This window comes from Athene noctua, chromosome 1 (assembly GCF_965140245.1).
Source record: "Athene noctua chromosome 1, bAthNoc1.hap1.1, whole genome shotgun sequence".
In the NCBI taxonomy this organism is placed as follows: domain Eukaryota; kingdom Metazoa; phylum Chordata; class Aves; order Strigiformes; family Strigidae; genus Athene; species Athene noctua.
The window spans coordinates 63,202,588-63,221,924 of record NC_134037.1 but is presented as its reverse complement, the minus strand read 5'-3'; the positions used below and the strand labels follow the sequence as shown (position 1 = coordinate 63,221,924).

The window sequence follows — 19,337 nt, the reverse complement described above, 5'->3', positions numbered from 1 at the left end:
CTTAAAAAAGACAATCAAGACTTTTAAATACTGGAGAAACATTGTTTAATTCTGTTTCACATGGAAACAATGTGCACTTGTTTTTGCAGTTTTCCATGGACTTTTTCCCATGTTTTGTTAGAAACACTTGAAAGAAATATACTTAAATTTTTATTCACATACATTAATTATGTCTGTAACATTCTTTTTGTAATACAAGTGCAGCACGGCAGTTCACTTGGTCTGTAGTGTTTTAAGGAACATAAATTTTTAGAGTATTATTGGAGCTTTCTTTTCCCATAGTGAACTAACTGCAAGTATTTGAACTGCTGTTTGCCCAGATATGTTAAAGTTCTTAGTTATGCCAGTGAACCAATTTTTTATAAGAGTGTTGGCATTTGATGTAGTTGATTTGTTGTTGGGGAGGACATGACATTCTGCTCTATTGTGTAGTGGTACAGTGTATTGAAGCCTTATCAGTAAATTATTAGTTTTGTAGCCTGTAAAACTTGGCTGTCAGTGGAACAGAACGCTCAGAAAGCCAGCCCACCAGGACTTTGAAATCATTATGTTGACGTTTTCAGCCAACTATCCATTACTGCCTGTATCTTTACTGGAATAGTAAGTGACTGTAAAAGATGACCATGATTACCAACTTGTTCAGACTTTTACTGACTGTTTTAAGTTGGAAAGACCTGGTTTTAATTTTTCTTATTTTAATATTTGTTGAAATTATTGGTAGCACACCCACCATACCTTTCCTTGCTTGTAAGTTGTTGACTTAGTCCCTATTGCCAGAATATTGACAAATTTCCCAGAACTGTGGCATGTGCAATGACATATGAGCGCCAAAGCTATTACTTAGAGTCCAAGGCCTTTCCTATAATATTCATATACTTGGCTATTTCTACTTTATAAATCTCATTGTCAGGGTCTTTCAGGTTTGAATATGAAACAAGTCCCAGTTGCATTATTCCCTCAAGGTATGCCAGTGATGATTACTTGTGTGGAATGTTATTAAACTGATTTTTATGAAATTGTCTCATACGTGATAGGATTCTGAAGGTGTGGATATCATGCTGGGTGTATGTGCTAACGGGCTGCTCATTTACAAAGATAGACTCCGGATCAACCGCTTCGCTTGGCCAAAAATTCTGAAGATTTCCTATAAGCGAAGTAATTTCTACATCAAAGTCAGGCCAGCAGAAGTAAGTAGGACCTTTCTGTTTTGTTTCTTTTGTGAGATCATTTCTATCCAGTAACAAGAAAACATCCTCATTTTTTCCCAGATGTCCTCACAGGCTTATGTTAGATTTGAGCAGAATTTAAGAGCGTTTTGTTTTCCCCTTCAGATTTTACTGATTGTGTTAAACATTTGCCTTGATTAGTAAATGCAGACCAAGAAGAAAATCTATTTTCTTTTGTTAATAGATGCCATCTTGTAATTTTAGTGGTTTTTACAGGGAAAGCTCCTTACACTGGCCATGTTCTGTCTATGCAAACTTTCAGTCCTGGGAGAGAGCCAGCTTCTCTTCCTCTTTGGGTATAATTGTTCACTAAATGTCAATGCATGTAGTTTATGGGTAACTGAAGGCTTGAGTTGTCCTGTAGGACATTAACATCTTTCTATTAGCTGCTGTGGAAATAGTGGATTCAACTTTCTTTTCAGATACTGTTAAAAGTTTGCGGGAGTTGCTGAAGGAGGGTGAGGGTGGGTGTGTGGGGGGGTGTGGGTGTTACATTTTGAACACACTGTAAAGAAATTCAACAAAAACCAAAATGTCAAACACACTATTTTTTTTTTTTCCGATTATACTCTAAAATATTTAGGGTAGCTTTTACTGTGTAATTAAAACAAAAGAGAAGTCAAAATAGCAACAGTACAATACTCACATTGTAGTTTTGTAAGTTTTGGAACAGATATATTGTTCTTGCACTTTCTGATGGTGCATAAATGTAATATTTTTGCTAAGAAACTTTTATATAGTGAATGAATCAGGTAGTTTTAACACTGCAGTATGGATTTCAGACTTATTAAATCCAAGGAAAGTGTGCAGCACAACCTGCAGTACAATTACTTCATGCAGTTTAAAAATAAATACATTGGGCAGCTAGTCAGAAAATCAGCAAGGAACACTAAAGTATTGTTGGGTTTCTCAAAAGAGTCATTAGTACAGATGGGAAGTGATAATGTGATTACTACCCATCATGACTAGCCCCCCAAGTATAATTTTATTAAAAGGCTGGAAATTCTGGTGTGGGTTTTTTTTTTTAAATCTTATGAAGTCTTATGACAAGAGAATTACAGCTTGTTACAGTAATGGAACTATCAGAACTCTGCCTGATAGTTAATAACCAGCTTAAGAAAATGGGTTAATTTATTTGTGGATTCTTTCTAGCTGGAACAGTTTGAGAGCACTATCGGGTTCAAACTGCCAAACCATCGGGCTGCTAAAAGGTTATGGAAGGTTTGTGTGGAGCACCATACTTTCTTCAGGTAAATGATAATTCTCTGTTTCCCCCACTTTTCCAGGTATGCTTATATCTTTCTTTTAAAGGATATGAGGAAAGTATAGAAGATTTCCCCTCTTTGCCCATAATCTCTCAGCTCAGTAATACCTCTTAGAAGAAGACACCCTAACAATCACTGACCCCAAATTACCAATTCTGAAAGTCTCAAGTACAATTAACTGCTTTATTTACATTTTCAGACTGCTAACTGGATGGAACTAAACTAGTGATAATACGTAAGACTTCCTGAGAGATTGACTCTTCAGAGTGGCCATCTAGAAAGTCACTCTATACCTTCGCAGGAAGCTCTTAGAACTTGACAGCAATCTTCATTCTCTTCACTTTTCAGAATATTCTGCTCAGTGTAAATACTTAAAGCTGAATTGTCCCTTATTTATAAACTGGACTGAGTTCACAGTCATTCTTTAAAGAACAGAGAATCACTTTAGAAACAGACTAGTGTTGTTTATGTAATAATCCATAACTTTCTCTGCATTTTTTCCTCAGTAACTGATAAACATAAAATTCTGAATTGGCCATTGAAACTGTGTTCTATTTGTAAATGAGCACTTAACAATATGCCACAGAGTTGTTTCTCTATTTCCTTCATTGAAAAAGAATTTGAAAAATCTTCATTTGATTTTTATAATAGCACGAACTCCATGAGGGAGTGCATGTGCCCCATGCAGCCTAGGAGTCACCGATTTAGGTTGAATCTCTCATGCATTGAATAGGCACTGAATCTGACTTTCTTGCTTCAGATGAGCACAGTAACTAGAATGTGTAGAAAGTAAGCTTTCTCCTTCAGTAGCCTGTTTTTTATTTTAAAAAAGCAGTTGTGTTTTAAGGTAGAGGCAATCCTGTTGATTGAATACTAGTGTAAGCTGAATAAACTTGCTAGACTGAGACCTTCAGAGAACTTGGGACCATAAGACCTAAGCAGTTCATTACTGACATTGTCACATTGGATGGTTTTCAGTATTCAGATTTTCACTGAACATAGAATATTCCTGAGTGCAATGTTAGAATTGGTGATTAGATTGGCAATCCCTCTTAGAACACTCCATTTAGAACTTCTTTTTTAAATCCTGATCAAAGATATTTTTTTTCATGTTGATAGAATTAATTAATTAAACTTACTATGATACATATTCCACCATTCTATTCTTTAAAATTTGAAGTCTACTTTGACTGGTGAGATCCGTTAGCACAAATAGTATGCAGTTGTGTCTGCAATGAAAAGTGTATCAACACTCTTCACATAACTCATACAGTGATTTGATTTGCTGGGAAACTGTATTTCTTAATTTTATAGTAATAAAATAGACCTGAATAGGAAAAAAGCAAATCTTATGAAAGTCAAAAATCTGAAACTGAGAAGTACCATTTGCAAATATAAAAGTTTTCAGGAGTGTTAATACATATTGGATAACCTTACTACAGAAATTTTGACATAATAAAAATATTTGGATTTTATTCCAATCAGAAGTGGATTTTCATAACTGTGAATGACATTATAACGAGCATTATGTAACAAATACTTGAACCATTCTGTAAAATCCATATACTCCACTGATGTCATCTGACAGAAAATCCTCAGAACCTCTCATCCTGATTTAAAAACAGTAAAATAAATCCAGTTCTACTTTTCTCCCAAGATAAAAAGCAGAACACCATTGCTACAACAGTCCAAGAGACTGTAGCTCTTTCACAGCATGTGTAAAGTTTGTGTACAATACCACAATAAACTGTATTCAACCTAGATGTACATTTTTAGCTTCCAGATCTCTTAGCTTGCCCTATATAACATCATAAGATTCCTTGTGTTGTTTTTTGCAATGTTTCATTTTTTCTCAAATACTTACATTAAGATCCATCTTTTTATAATGTATGGGAAATTCAGACAGCATGTGAAGTTATTTATAAAAATTTGTAATAAATTATATTGAAAATGACAATCAAAATGCATTGGATTCACTTGTATCAGCTCTACCTTATAGGATTCCAGTACCATTTTCAGAAAGCAACAGTCTAAGAAATACAGTCAGACTATATATCTACATTAATCTTTTGAAGTAAGCTTAGTCTACAACTCTGGATCTTAACCAATGGCTACAGAAACGTGCTTATAATTCTGCTTTATGATGTTTTGTTTGACATTTTCATTATTGTTTCAGTGTCTCCTCAGAATGTCTTAAAATGGCAAAAGCATAGTCTTCAGTTATTTTATGTAATTAAGCTTGTAATACAAAAAATCCATTCAAATACCCTTAATCAGGAAGTAATTAGTTCTCTTGTTTTTTCCACATTAAAAGATTAAAAGTTTATCTCAGCAGGGTGGAAGATAAAACCAGCAGTTAATGCTGTAGCCTTGCCAAGACTGGAAAATAAAGAACCTTGGAAAAACCCTCTTAGCCTTCTTCCTCTTAATGCATAATGCACTCTCTCTTGGAAATAATGTGGAGAAATAAATTGTCACAAAGATTGCATAAGGCTGTTTTATAGTAGCAATGAAAGTGAAGTTCCAGATACTTGTAATTTTATTACATAAGTGGCCTTAGTGCAGAAGGGCCTGTCTTGAATTCTGGTTTCTTTTAAAATGTGTTGGAACATGTTAGGATTCAGGTACATGCATATGCATCTAAGGCATGCAGGACTGGATCCTTCTGGCTAGCACTCTGACTAAGCCATAAACATCCTCTCTTAGTGAAAATGGTAACCTTCTACCTAGCTGTTTCGGATTTGTGTGGCAAGGTTTTGGTAGCAGGGGGGCTATAGAGGTGGCTTCTGTGAGAAGCTACCAGAAGCTTCCCCTACGTCTGATAAAGCCAATGCCAGCTGGCTCGAAGACAGACCCGCTGCTCGCCAAGGCTGAGCCCATTAGTGACAGTGGGAGCACCTCTGTGATAATGTATTTAAGAAGAAGGAAAAAAAAAGCAAAAAAAACCCCAACAAATTGGGAGGAACAATTAGCAGTGGAGAGAGAGATGAATATGTGAGAGAAACAACTCTGCACACCCCAAGGTCAGTGCAGAAGGAGGGGAGGGAGGTGCTCCAGGCAGAGCAGAGGTTCCCCTGCAGCCCGTGGTGCAGCCCATGGTGAGGCAGCTGTGCCCTGCAGCCCCTGGGGGTTGGCAGTGGGGCAGATCTCCGCCTGCAGCCCGGGGAGGGCCCCACGCTGGAGCAGGTGGATGTGCCCGGAGGAGCCTGTGACCCCGTGGGAAGCCCACGCTGGAGCAGGATCCTGGCAGGGCCTGTGGGCACATGGATGGAGGAGCCCACACTGGGGCAGGTTTGCTGTCAGGACTTGTGACCCCGTGGGGGACCCACGCTGGAGCAGTCTGTTCCTGAAGGGACTGAACCCCATGGGAGGGACCCACACTGAAGCAGAGGAAGAGTGTGAAGAGTCCTCCCCCTGAGGAGGAAGGAGCATCAAACACAATGTGTGATGAATTGATCACAACCCCCAGGCCCTGTCCCCCTGCACTGCTTAGGGGGAGGAGGTAGAGAAAGTCAGCAGTAAAGTTAAGCCTCAGAAGAAGGGAAGGGTCGGGAAAGGTGTTTTTAAGATTTGGTTTTATTTCTTATTATTCTGTTCTGATTTGATTGGTAATAAATTCATTTTTTCCCCAAGTTGAGTCTGATTTGCCTGTGACAGTAATTGGTGAGTAATTTCTCCATGTCCTTATCTTGACCCATAGGCTTTTCATTATATTTTTTTCTTTCCCCTGTCCAGCTGAGGAAGGGGAATGACAGAGTAGCTTCAACCCACCACACTATCTCACCATTCTTTTTGCTAAGTATCTCAAAATTCTTCAGTGTTGCTGAACTATCTTTAGAATGACTGTCAGTTTTCAGAACCAACCACTGGATACTGTCTTAACATATGTTGGACTGGATTCCACTGACACAGATATTCCCTGTGCAAATGCTTCAAAAGAGGAGAACAAAGTCAGAATACTTTAAAGTCTTGCCTGCCCATCTGTGACATCCTAAGTACAAAGGGCATAGCAGTTGCTGATTCTGCTTGAAAGAAGCTGATGTTCAGTGAGCTGCTAATTCTTTGCAGATCCTCAAATCAAAAAGCTCTATCTGGAATAGTCTGATGATTTTTTACAGAGAAAGAATAGGCCATGAAGACTGCCATGCTGGGTAAGCATGTATTTGCAGCACTACATTGATTCAGGAAGAAACATCAAAGACGTTTCTAGAGAAGCAGAGATTGAGAAGAGTTCCTGCAGTGATGACTGTTTATTTTATCAGCAAGGATGGCACTGGAACAAACAGTACCCTTGGTGTTGAAGCTGATGTCTCAGATTTCAAAAACAAAGTACAAACAGTGAGGGTTAGATGAATGAGATCTTGAAGTCCTCATACTGAAGGATATTCAGGGAGGTATAAAGGACCTGTCTCTTCAAACTCATATGGTATCAAATACTGGTGGAACAAAGCAGAATCCCTCACAGCAAATTCTGCCACATTGATACTTGGACTTTCTGACACTGACACTTAGGTACAAACATCCATACCCAGCACAGAACCCAGCATTAATAGTATTCATAAGTGAATACTATTTTTCACAATATGCTTTTCTTCCCCTCCTTATACCCAGCAGGCATCAACTTGCATAAGTCTATAAATGACATTGTAAAGAAAATAAAGTTTGAATCTAGCTTGTTAAACTTGTTACTGTTGGGTCACGACTCTTCAGCCATCTCAATCTTTTTTTCACTTGATACAGCCTTCTATGCAACTTTGAGATGCCATTCCCCAACTTCGAGGAATAGCAGCTGCTATATTGGTACCCCAGAATATAGGAAAGACAGTGGAAGTGGGATGTATAGTTTCTACTATAAGTAGCATTCTAAGGAGAGAGATCTGAGAGTTATTCTTTATGGACCTATAATGGCCTCATCTTTCTACAAAAAATACAATTTAACCAAGATAGCACCAAAATATAAGGATCCCACATACTTAGTCACACTGTGGAAAATGTGATGGTTATCAGCACCACTTCAACTGCAAATAATAAATAACATACATTGTTTTAGAAGTTCTTCTCAGAGCTTATAGTAGAATCCTTTCTTAGAGTTCACAAATCATGCATGGAAAACTGAAGTTGAAATACAGTAAGTAGCTTTAAAGTACCTCATTAAATGCATAAAATAAAGCCTTTTTAACTGACTTTCCTCATATTTACTTTTTAGACTTGTATCACCAGAACAGCCTCCAAAAGCAAAGTTTCTAACCTTGGGTTCAAAGTTCCGCTACAGTGGACGTACACAAGCACAGACACGACAGGCTAGCAACCTCATAGACAGACCAGCTCCATACTTTGAACGCACTTCAAGCAAACGTGTTTCTAGAAGCCTTGATGGAGGTATGGAATTTGACTTATTTCTCCAGTGTAACGATTACATTATGTGTTGTCACTCTGATCTGACCAGTATTCAAACATGTTGACATTTTGGATGGCCAGTATGTCAACTGGTTATTAATTTTGGTTTCTGATGGGTAATGTGAGGAATAGCCATTTTGGTTACTTCTCAATTTTAGGTGACCTAAAAAGTAAGTTGAGTCACTGCCTAAATTGTATGGCACTGCTGTGAATATATAGAGGATTCTATGTTCAACATGTAGCATCTGTGTTCACTACTCATATCTGTTTTACGGGATAGGCATGTACTATATACTGTTGATTGGAATTGTTTGGTCAGTGTCATCTTTTGGGCTCTGGGTTGGCCTGAGTGCCCCTTCACCAAACATAAAAGGCAAACCAGGTTGTTTCTTCTAGTTTTGTATCATTTTGTTCAGTATATTGTTATTCATTACTTCTCTGTTTAGATAACAATTTTTATGTTGGGGTTGTTTGAATAGCTACAATTTTTTTGTCATTACTGGTGTTTGGTCTCTTTGAGCAGAAACACCTTCTAATTTCCTATATTGGAAACAGGCATGCTTTCCAAAGGCAGGTATAGCAGCGGTATGTGAGAGATTTAGAAGCACGTGTTTTACTCTAAATCACTTCTGAAATAATATAAAGTAGAAAAATTCTTCAGAAAAATGATGTGAAGCTTGACTTAGATTCAGGCATACACAACTTCACTAGAACAAAAGTGAACTGTGACAATGATGTGAGTTTAGCTGCAATTCAGCTGTTAACTTTACCTTATTTTCTCCAAAAAATATTTTACTTAGAAGACACTTAATTATGCAAAAACTAATTCTTCTATACTGGGACAAATGAGCAAACTGTGATGCTTGCTTGGAAAACCTTCTGAGAACCAAAACAAAAATAAGAGGCAAAAGTGCTTGCACTGGTAGCATGTGATGAGTCCTTGTGGCAACCAAAAGACTCATCACCACATCAGTGTTACTGTCTGAGTCTGGTGTAGTTCTTGTACTTTTGTTTTAGAAACAATTAGAATTCTTCCCAACTCTTGGAGATTGTATCATCAAGGCTTTCTGGGATCCTTTGTGCATGCTCTGCAGAATACAAGGGTGTATTCATGTGTGTTCAGGCCCAAACTTTCACTCCTAGAGAAGTATCACAGTTAAGATTTGGGCATGATGAAATGTTGCTCTTGGTTTTCCTTTTTTCCCCTTAATCATCTTCAAAGGAAACCAGCTATTCCTGGCCAGCATTTAAGGCATCTTGCTGATGTTGCCATCTGCAGGCTGTAATAATTTTAAACTGTGTTCATTCAAAGTCAACCTTAAATATTGTTCTTTCTTCAGGCAGTAGGCCAGATGTAGGTTCATACCATGAGTGTACACTCGAAACAAGAAATTCTGCAGAGGGTGTGCTTGCAGTCTTCTTCTCCTTTGTGAGCAGCATGTCCAGTGCCGTTGTTCATCCCAAACACCTAGAGTTGCATACTCACCCTTGTAAGGGTTACTCTTGCTCCATTCCCACCTTGCCCTCACTAGATGGACTGCAGCATGCTGGAGGAATGGGCTGAAAGGAACCTTATGAAAATCAACAAAAATTAATGCAAAGTCCTGCATCTGAGGAGGAGTAACACCATGCACCAGTACATGCTGGGGGACCAGCTGCACTGAAAGCAGCTTTGCAGAAAAGGATCTGGGAACTCCTGCTGCAGAAGTTGAACATGAGTCAACAGTGTGCCCCTACAGCAAAGGACAGCTGTATCTTGGGCTGTACTAGCAAGAGCATAGACAGCACATTAGAAGAAATTATTACTCCTCTCTATTCAGCACTTTGTGAAGACCATATCCGGAGTACTGTGTCCATCTTTGGGATCCCCAGTATTAAATGGGCATTGACATATTGCAGTGAGCCCAGTAAGGGCCACCAAGCTGGCCAGATGGCTGCAGACCTGTATGAAGAGAGGCTGAGGGAGCTGTGGTCCTTCAGCTTTAAGAAGAGAAGGCTGTAGTGAGATACTTCTATCCACAGCTATCTACCGGAAAGGTATAGAAAAGACAAAGCCACGCTTTTCTCAGAGATGCAACAGTGATGAGGCAGTGGGGAGTGCCTGCAAGTTGAGACACAGTTAGAAATAAGAAAATTTTTTTGTTTTGTTTAAAAAGACCTTGGATATGCTCAAAACTCAACTGGACAAGTCCCTGAGCAACCTGGTCTGACTGGACCTTCTCTGAGCAGGGGGTTGGACTAGCTGGCCTTCAGATGTTCCTTCCAACCTAAATTATTCTGTGATTTGTCAAAAGTTACTTGTGGAACTTGACGGACATATGCCCAAGAAATACTCTGTTTGCCACCCAAGGATGGATCAGAAGCTTAAGTTGCAGAACTTACTACTTAGAAAGGCCCTGAAAGCCTAACATCCCAAATCCCACAGTACCTTCATTTTCTTTTCCAAGACTGATGAGAAAGTTGATAATTAAATGCCCGCCTGATACTGGGAAGTTTTTTCCCTTGCATAGTAAGTGCATATTATATGACAAGGGTACATTGCTGTTCATATCAGTGCAATGAGAACCATAGACTTTTTGCAAAACCAAGAAACTGAAAAATAATTTATCACTCTCTAGCTCATACTGCTCATTGCTGACATAACTATAAAATCATTTTGTTAAGAAGTCTTAAAACCAAAATGTTCCAATTTATCCCAATTAACCAAAATGATTTTGTTCTCTAATAGCTCCCATGGGTATCTCAGACCAAAGTCTGCTAAGAGACTTCCCTGCTGCTGGAGGGCAGGCTGCTGGAGATAAAATCATTGACATTGAAGCTGCTGGTCAAGCCAAGTTAAAAGAAGGTGACAGAGAAGAAGATGGAAGCCCAATCAAAACTCCACAATTAGAATTGACTCAGGATGGAAAGGTATGGCTGACTTTCACAACAAAATTACTTGTTCATGTGGTGTGTGTCCATGTGTGATAATATAGTGCCTATCACTTCTGAGCATCATACAGAACACCATATTAAAATCAAAACTGTCAAGTGCTTTCTGTAGGTTTAACTTAATGTAAGTGTATGTAAGCAAAAGAGAATACAGACTTCTGAATAGCATTCACCTAGGGTTTCTTTTATTTCTATAAATTTAATCTGAATTCTCAGTAAACTTGCATGAGTTCTTGGAAAAATGTTTCAAAGGGTAAATAATGTTTTATTAATTTCCTTAGTTTATTCAGGCTTAAAAAAAAAATTGTTAGTATATCCACAGTTGTGTACATTCTACAAAGTTGACTTGTGTTTGATTACCATAGGTAACAGTATCATTTTAGTAGCCATTGCAGAATTACTCCATCCTTTAGAAACTTGTATGTTGACTGAAGTGTAAATTTCTGTGAAAAGTCGAGTACATTGGTCTGTTCCTGTTGCAAACAACCATTGACTTGTCTTGTTTGTTTGAGCTACTGGGCGAATAGGTCAAAAAATTAAATGTAGACCTTGTATGATTTGATGTAAAAATTTCCTTTAAAAATGTCAGCTAAAATCTGCTGCTATTCTCTCTTGGAGATCATTTCTTTTTGGGGCAGCTCTTCAGAACTTTCTTTCATAATTAGAGTAAGTTTGTTTTGAAACATTTTGCAAGTTAGCTACCCATTTTATTCCTAGGGGGGCCGCTGAGTTTCTCCATGTGGTTCACATGTTCCCACTGCATTCAAGTGTAGAAAGGGAACAAATAGCCACAGTTGCATTTTTTTTTTGTTTACTGGCAAGTTGTAATAATTTTGAACTAGCCTAGGAAAAAGGCACACAGAAACTTTCTTTATGGGAGAAAAATGGTAAAATAAATTACTACAACTTTGGGTTTGATAAAATGGTGATAATCCCTTGTTTTCAAAGTGGCAGTATCTTTCAATATTTTAACCAAAAGAAGGGAAAAAAGCGCGGTATTTTGAGAAGCTGTTCCAGGAAGCTGTTCATTAAGTTTTTGTTACACATGCCAATTCTGTGGCCAGCTTTCTTTCCCCCCTAGCACAGATACTTCTTTTCCTTTCTGGCTCTCTTTAAGTCTTAGAGGAAATGGTTATAAACCTAAGAATCAAAGTGCCAGCTTGTCTTTCGTGTATTGCACTGTCCCCTGACCTTTCTGCCAAAGCTCTGAATGTCTGTCTGCTTACATCTGTTGTAAGTGACTACTACAGTTCAAAAGTGCACAGTTCTTTACAGTCTGAGAACAAAACATTTGTAATGGGTTGCTTTCATAATCCACTGAAGTAAACAAGTTGTCTCCTTGTAAAACACAAAGGGATTTTTATTTTAGTTGTCACTTCTATTGCATTAGTAGACTTATCCCTGTTTCTAAGTAAAAATTTTCACTAATAATTTCTTTTTTTTCCCCCTTTTCTTGTGCCTTCAAACTTGCATTTTGTTGTGCTTCCATTTTCCACTGTGCACAGAATTTTTTTCTTCAGCTCACTCACATACACCCATCACCACTACCCATCCATTCTGTGTCATCCTATCTCACCAACCTGTCACCAGTCCCTGAGTTGGACATGCTTTCAGATATTTCAGAGGAAGATCCCTTTGAGGAGCCCCTCCTTACCATCCCAGACATCTCAGAGTGCAATTCTATGAAAGAAACACCAGATCATAATAAAAATGAAATAGCTTTACCAAATAATATCTTTGAATCTATGAGACCCTTAGCTAGTCAAGGATCCCCCACCATGGAGGGAAAAATCCACACAAATGACTACAAAAGCACTAAGTTGTGTGTCTCATGCAGCTTTATTAGATGCTTTTCTTTTAGTTTCCATTCGCTGCTTGATGAGGATGGTTATATTACTTTTCCTAGCCTTCCTGATGTTTGCATCTCTTTCCTCCCACCTGGCCTTCAGCACTATATTCCTATTACCTCTCCTTCCTTCATCCCCTCTTTTCTCCTTATCTTTGTTCTGCTTCTGTCTGCTTTCCAGTCTGTTCCTTTTTCACTCACATTTTCCCTTCCTCTTGCTCTGTCCCTCTGCTACCTGGAGCCTAAGGTGACTTCCTTTAGTGCCTCTAATGACAATGACCTGAATGACAAAGCAGAGGAAGAGGAGGTGTGTAATTTTGTTGCTTAAAATGTTGGCACTTGCACATAGCTTTTATGCTTGTTCTCCCAGAGGCCTGCTCAGTTTTGCACACTTCCTAGGATAGCGATATGCCATTGTACATATATATAAATACACACACACACACACACACACATGTATATCTGTATCTTTCTAACTTTTCTCATTTGTGAAAAATTGCCATTGCAGGATTTTTAGTCAATAGATAGCTGGTGGTTTTTCTGCCTGAATTCTTACAGCATGCATAATTTCATTAGATTCCACAGACACTGAGCTGCAGGTAGAGTTGCTTTGTAGTTCAAAAAGTTGATGAGCACATAAATCTGAATACTGAAAGTGCTGTCTAATAACAGATATATCATTACTTGATACTATTTTCAAGTTGTGCTACTTGCACTGTCAATTTGTGTTAAAATGCATGTCTCCTGTGTGCATTGACTGGAATGCACATCTCCAAAGTTCTTTTTAGATCTGAAAAGTGAAATTCCTAAAAGTTGAATTCCTGAAAGTTGTGAATGCTTTAAAATCAGCTTTTTTGTTATTCCAGATTTCAGACGTTTCTGCTCTACAAGGGTGTGTGCAAAGTTGAGTCTGTCCAAGGCACTTTTTTTTTTTTTTTTAAGGTGCTTTGATTAATCTCTAGCAGCAGTTAAGGTGGAGGCTGATTTTGTTCATTAGCTGGGATTGTAGGTTGTGTCAGACTTTAATCACTGGAGTCTGAACATTCTTTGAAATACACAGTTAAAATTGCTGTACAGAAGCCTCAGTCACACTGATATGTTGCTCTGATCATCTGGAGTGGTTGACAAAATGCCTCCTTTCCTTATTTGCTGCAGATGTTACAGCAATACCACTAGAAAAAGGTGTTTTATTTTGATCTTCAAAGGAAATATGAAATCAAATATTAAAGAATCAAAAAAGGGGAGGGCCTACTCAGTGTTACATTTAACAAAGTTTGTTAGACTGATTAAATCAATACAAATATACACATTAAAAAACATGCTAAATCCGACATGATGTTACAAAAACCTGAATCTAAGTTTAAAATCATTAAAATCATTACTTTAAAAACTTGCTCAGTTTTTCTGTAACCTAATTCAATCCATCATTTGTAACATAAAGTTGCAGAAAATAGAACCCCAGATAAGTGAGAAATTAATAAAAATGCATCATTTTCTTTATGTGTGCATTCACACAATCCAAATGCAACAGTATGTGCAGTAAGTAAACCCCTCTTCAAATTTATGTACTTGCACAGTGTTGACTTCTAAATGCATCTTTTCCTAAGATTAGAAGTTCATATTTGTACCTGTGGAAAGACTAGGAGGTGGTTTGCTTTTTAAAGAACGCTGTTCCTTAAGGCGTTCAGAATACTGAGAGGTAAGATAGGAAGAGTAGCTATCATTTCCAACAGAGTGCACTGCAGTTTGATGAAGAATATATTCACCTAAAAAAGGGGCTTGAGTGCAAATAAGTCATCACAAGACAGCAACATTCCTAAAATAATTAATACATTTCGTAAATATTTAGGTGTTTGACTCGAATCCTAAACTCTCTTACCAAAGGAACTCCTGCATTAGACTCCATGTTCCCATCAGCTTGTTGCAGAGTTTAAGGCACTTACCATAGAAGTTATGCATATCTTTTCTTTTCTTTACTCATTCTTAAATTTCCATCTGGGAAAACACTGAACAGTACAACAAGAAGGGGACACAGTGTGAAACTTCCATTTTTCATGCTACTTTTGCCAAATATTATTTCAGCCATTCTACAACAATGTAGGTGAAAGAAGACCAAAGTCGCTTAGTAATTTCAACATCTGGGGCCGAAACAGTAAAGGTCTGTAAATATAGCACGCTTTGCAGCATTTACAAACAGATGAAGCCTCTTTGTTAGACTGTAAGCATATGTTAACCGTTTCTTTTCTTGAAAATTTGCCACGTGCTCACATAGGTGGAATCTGAAGAGGAGGAAGCACAGCAGAAGGTGCATGGCTGTTTTTTTACAATTAAATCTGGCTGTAGCTGCCTGCCTTGTTAGAACCCTAAACTTTCTGTGGATTTAGACTGAATAGTGCCTTTTCACCTTACCATTTTATTTCCTTTATTTAACTGTCTGGTTCTATGGATCTTTTTTTATTTACTTGCTTGTACGTCTTATATTCATTTTGATTTTTTTTAATTTTTTTTTTTTTGTGTGTGTGTGTGGCTTGATTTCACAGAGCAATTCCTTGAGAGTAGACGGGGAAAATATTTATGTCAGACATAGCAATTTAATGTTGGAGGTTTGTATATAATATAAGAAACACTTTCCCTTCTCACGGGCTGCCAGGCTGCATGGGATGGGAGGTCACCTGCAGGCTGTTACGGACACAGTGCATGAAGTGCATGGGGGGAAAAGAGCTTGGAAATGTTGCATGTTATCATTCTAGTTTCTGAGTTTAAATATAATTTTTAAAAAGCCAAACTCAACAAAAAAAAATCCAAACAAACAAAAAAACCCTCAGCTTGAATGTTGATTGTACATTTTGTTTATTTTTGCTAGGTGTTTTCAAGGTGGCAACTGGGAATAATAGCCCTATTTAGATAAAGCAAACACATAAGTCCAATTCATAATCCTAAATGGGATTTTTATATATTGCTCTTCAAAGCGTGCATCTTCTATTGATCAGGGTTTCTAATTTTTGCCATCTTAATGAACCTTTATCAAATACAGTACCTGAATAAATGGAATAAGTAAGGCACAAGCAGTGGTAGAAGTATGGAAAAACTAATTCTGGTTCTGATGCTCACTGATTTTAGAAGCTTTGAGAAATATACATGAGGATCAGATTTTTAAAGGGAATGTTTAGATATGTTTCTGAAATCTTTATTTTTTTAATTTTTCAAAGGAAATTAATTCTTACTTCCTAAAGGTTGTTTTTCACTGAAGATGAGCAAACAGCAAAGAGCTTTGAACAGTATGTTAATGCATAGTGCTTTATCACTGAAGTAGAGATTTTTATTATAAGAATTTCCATATAGTCTGTTAATCTGGATTATTTTAGCAAAGACTACCTGTAGTTGCAATCGATATCATTTTGCTTGTGGTTGATAACAAGCTAGCAACTGAAGAAATTTTACAAAATCTTAATTCTGTCTTTATTCATCCAGATGGGGCTATAAATAATTCCCTTTGTCACAAAAACTGTCTTTTTGAAAGTCATTACTTTTGTTCAATAATAAGATGTATGAATCGCAGTAACCCAACTAATATGTTTTTGGCTTTTTGCAGCTTTTGATCATTATTGAAACTTTACTTGTGTATAACTTACTAAAGCACTGAAAGCGTGCATTGCATAACTGTGCTTTGATCAAGTCCAAGAAACGTGCCTTGTGTCAAGCCAAGACAGGTTTTAAAATAATGACATGATTGTTACGAGCTTCAGTTGTGTAACAGAATGCCTTTGGCATAAGGCTTTATTTCACTCAGAAAATACATACTTAGGGGGTCATATTTAATGTCTTGTTTGTTAGTCCTAGATTAAAAGTGAAGCACTGCTCCTGTAACAGTATGAACCTACTGAGTTGCCAGAAGGGGAGAGGCTTAGCGTTCAAAGTGCATGTGTGTGTACTTGCAGAATTAGGAAATAGAGGTGCAGCACCAAACTCTTACTGGGGCTGAACATGCAAGTGAAAAGAAATTAGAAACTAATGAAAGAAATTATAAACTTTAGTACTGGGTTAGGATTCTTCATGACTTAAGACAAGGGATATTTGCATTGTGAGCAATGACTATATAAATCCTAACCAAAATATTAAAAGTAAAATTTTAAAATGTTCTGTTACAGACTATATAAAATCTTTGTACAAAAACAAGATGCTTTAGCTAAATTATTGTATCTGATTACATTCTTTTGATAAATCAGTAAAAATTATGTCTACATTGGTATTATTCCATTTTAATCTTCAGTCTTTTAATTCTGTACTAGAAATGGATCTGAGGCTTAAACTTGAATTTCACCACAAAATACTGAAAAAAAATATTCTTGTGTTAGAGTGTGTGTAACCAACAGAGGCTTTTCTCAAGCCCTGGCATGATGGAAGGAGGATGGATTATGAAACCTGCTCTCCTCACCAAAGCCTAGCATTGTATTTAAAGGATAATGAATTTCCAAGAGACCTAAGCAGATAGAGTTTTGCCTACTTACCAGAACAGTTATGTTTCTGCATAGCTCCTGATCCTTATGTCTGTTTCTGTATCTGTAGCTTGTAGTTATTTCATCCAAAGTGCGGTTTAGCCTTATCAGAAAATCTAATCTGATATTCATGATGTGGTGTCCCCTTTGGCACTTGCCTGTGTAGGTGCAGTTTGAAAGTACACCTCTTTGGTATTGGCGTGCACAAAAACTATTTGTATATGTAGTAACACGAGTGCTGTGTCTGCTGTCAGGTTCTTAAATGTAGAACTGGCAGATATCAGGCTTTGAGTCTTTAAATATGATTCTTCCAGTAAATTTAAGCCTACATGACAGGCACAATGAGTAGTCCCTCTGAAGTTAAGCAGGTATTAGTTGCTTGCATATTTGGCCCCATAGTATTGTCTTCACATAAATATTTTTCATGGAGCTTGTAATATCAAGAAAGATGCATTTTTATAATGCTTTATGGGTTAGACTGTTCTCTCTTACAGCTACCTTCAGTAATGTCAATTGTGCAATATCCCAAAATGTTTGCTTCTGTGCTTACAAAATTTTAGATGAAAGCCAACAACTACTGGAAACTATTATTGTTTCAAAGGGCTAGTGGTTTCATGTTTTGGATGAAAATAGCCTTTTGTCAAATAACCATGAACAGGTTTTTTTTTTCCTTTGCCTTAAAATATGAAGGAAACAGTGTATGAGTGGCCCTTTACTACAGAAAAAAAAAAAAAATCTTGCTTCCCTTATTTGAAGACATTCCAAAGAAGTATAGCTCTTCAGACACAAGGCACTTTCCTTGGTTGGTTTCTTTTTTTTTCTTTTTTTCTTTGTTTTGTTTTGTTTTCCAGTTAAGTTTGCTTTTGTTGTCGTGTTTTGTCCTACTTTGTTTCACGTTGCGGGTTGCTAGGACCTGGATAAGACCCAGGACGACTTACTGAAACACCAGGCTAGCATTAGTGAGCTCAAGCGCAATTTCATGGAATCCACACCTGAACCACGCCCAAATGAGTGGGAAAAGCGGCGTATCACACCTCTGTCCCTACAGACACAAGGGGTATGTCATGGCAGACACTTGTCTGCATGCATTTCCATACAGCCCTGAATATAATACAGTAAATGCAGTTTGTCCTTTAGATTAACACTCTTTGGCTTAATATCATATTTGTTTATACTAAGTATACATTAACTTTTTACCACTTACCTTTGTACCTGACTTTAAATGTGTGGAATTTTATTCTTCTAGAAGAACAACCGAATTAGAATCACTAGAAAAAAATGGAGGTGATGGCAGTATTTTCCTGTTTGTTAAGGACAACTTAAATTTCACTTTGATTTACACAGATTGATGGAGATGCCTTTACAGCTGCAGCAGAACTTTTCCCTCCTTTTCTTTCTCTTTAACTCTTCATAGACATCTTGTGCATAAACACACACACAGCCTGCGTGTTGTTTCAGAAGGACCTTATATGATCAGTTAATTTACAGTGTTGACTTCTTCAGGACATGTTGAATGTAGTTAAAATCTACTCACCTTAATCTCCAAAATGTATTTATCTACTTTTTCTCTGTATCTCCTTCCCAACTGAACCTTAAACCAGCAGTTTGGAAAATGATTTTCTAGAAATATCATTGTGAATGCTTGTAGCAAGAAAACTACCCAAATACATTTCTTTTGCTGTTGTGAAACTTTTAGTTTTATGGGGACTTATTTGCTGCTTCTTTCACAGAGTAGAGGAGCAAATCAGTCTTTGAAAGCAATCAGTTTATCTTCTGTTGTTACCCTTTTCTTTCACCATTGTTCCTACCCTTCCCTCCTAAATGTATTGTTGTCCTATCCCGTTAAATTCTTAAGTATTCTCTTCAGTCCCCACTTGCAAGTGAACTTTCAAGTAAGCTTGCTTGATTCTACCAAATGACTTTTGTTAATAAGACATTATTTCAATAAGATAAGCTATCTGAACTGTATGTGCATATGAACAATACAGTCACTGACTGTATGGATCACTTCTTTAATGACTGTTTCGTTAATTTATGGGTACTGCCAAGAAATTATTCATCAAATTTCTGAGTAGTACCTGAATATTTCTATGCGTAGTGGTATATGCATAGGTACAAATGCTGCTCAAATTTTCAGATGTCAATGACACATTGGTTAATAGCTATAAATATATTT

General features: G+C 37.3%; 1 protein-coding gene across 13 annotated transcripts in view; it reads left to right on the top strand.

The window, feature by feature from the left end:
• EPB41L2 (erythrocyte membrane protein band 4.1 like 2) overlaps window positions 1–19,337 on the top strand; it is a 129,081-nt gene that overhangs the window by 91,597 nt on the left and 18,147 nt on the right. For 5 of the 13 annotated variants that reach the window (XM_074896306.1, XM_074896309.1, XM_074896308.1 and 2 more), the window contains exons 10-16: window positions 1,035–1,187; window positions 2,379–2,476; window positions 7,698–7,870; window positions 10,617–10,798; window positions 12,325–12,972; window positions 15,206–15,268; window positions 18,072–18,218. In XM_074896306.1, coding sequence (XP_074752407.1) covers window positions 1,035–1,187; window positions 2,379–2,476; window positions 7,698–7,870; window positions 10,617–10,798; window positions 12,325–12,972; window positions 15,206–15,268; window positions 18,072–18,218 — 1,464 coding nt within the window. Of the gene's footprint in view, window positions 1–1,034; window positions 1,188–2,378; window positions 2,477–7,697; window positions 7,871–10,616; window positions 10,799–12,324; window positions 12,973–14,937; window positions 14,971–15,205; window positions 15,269–18,071; window positions 18,219–19,337 lie in introns of all 13 variants that reach the window. The other 8 variants (XM_074896315.1, XM_074896311.1, XM_074896317.1 and 5 more) reach the window with 6 other exon arrangements.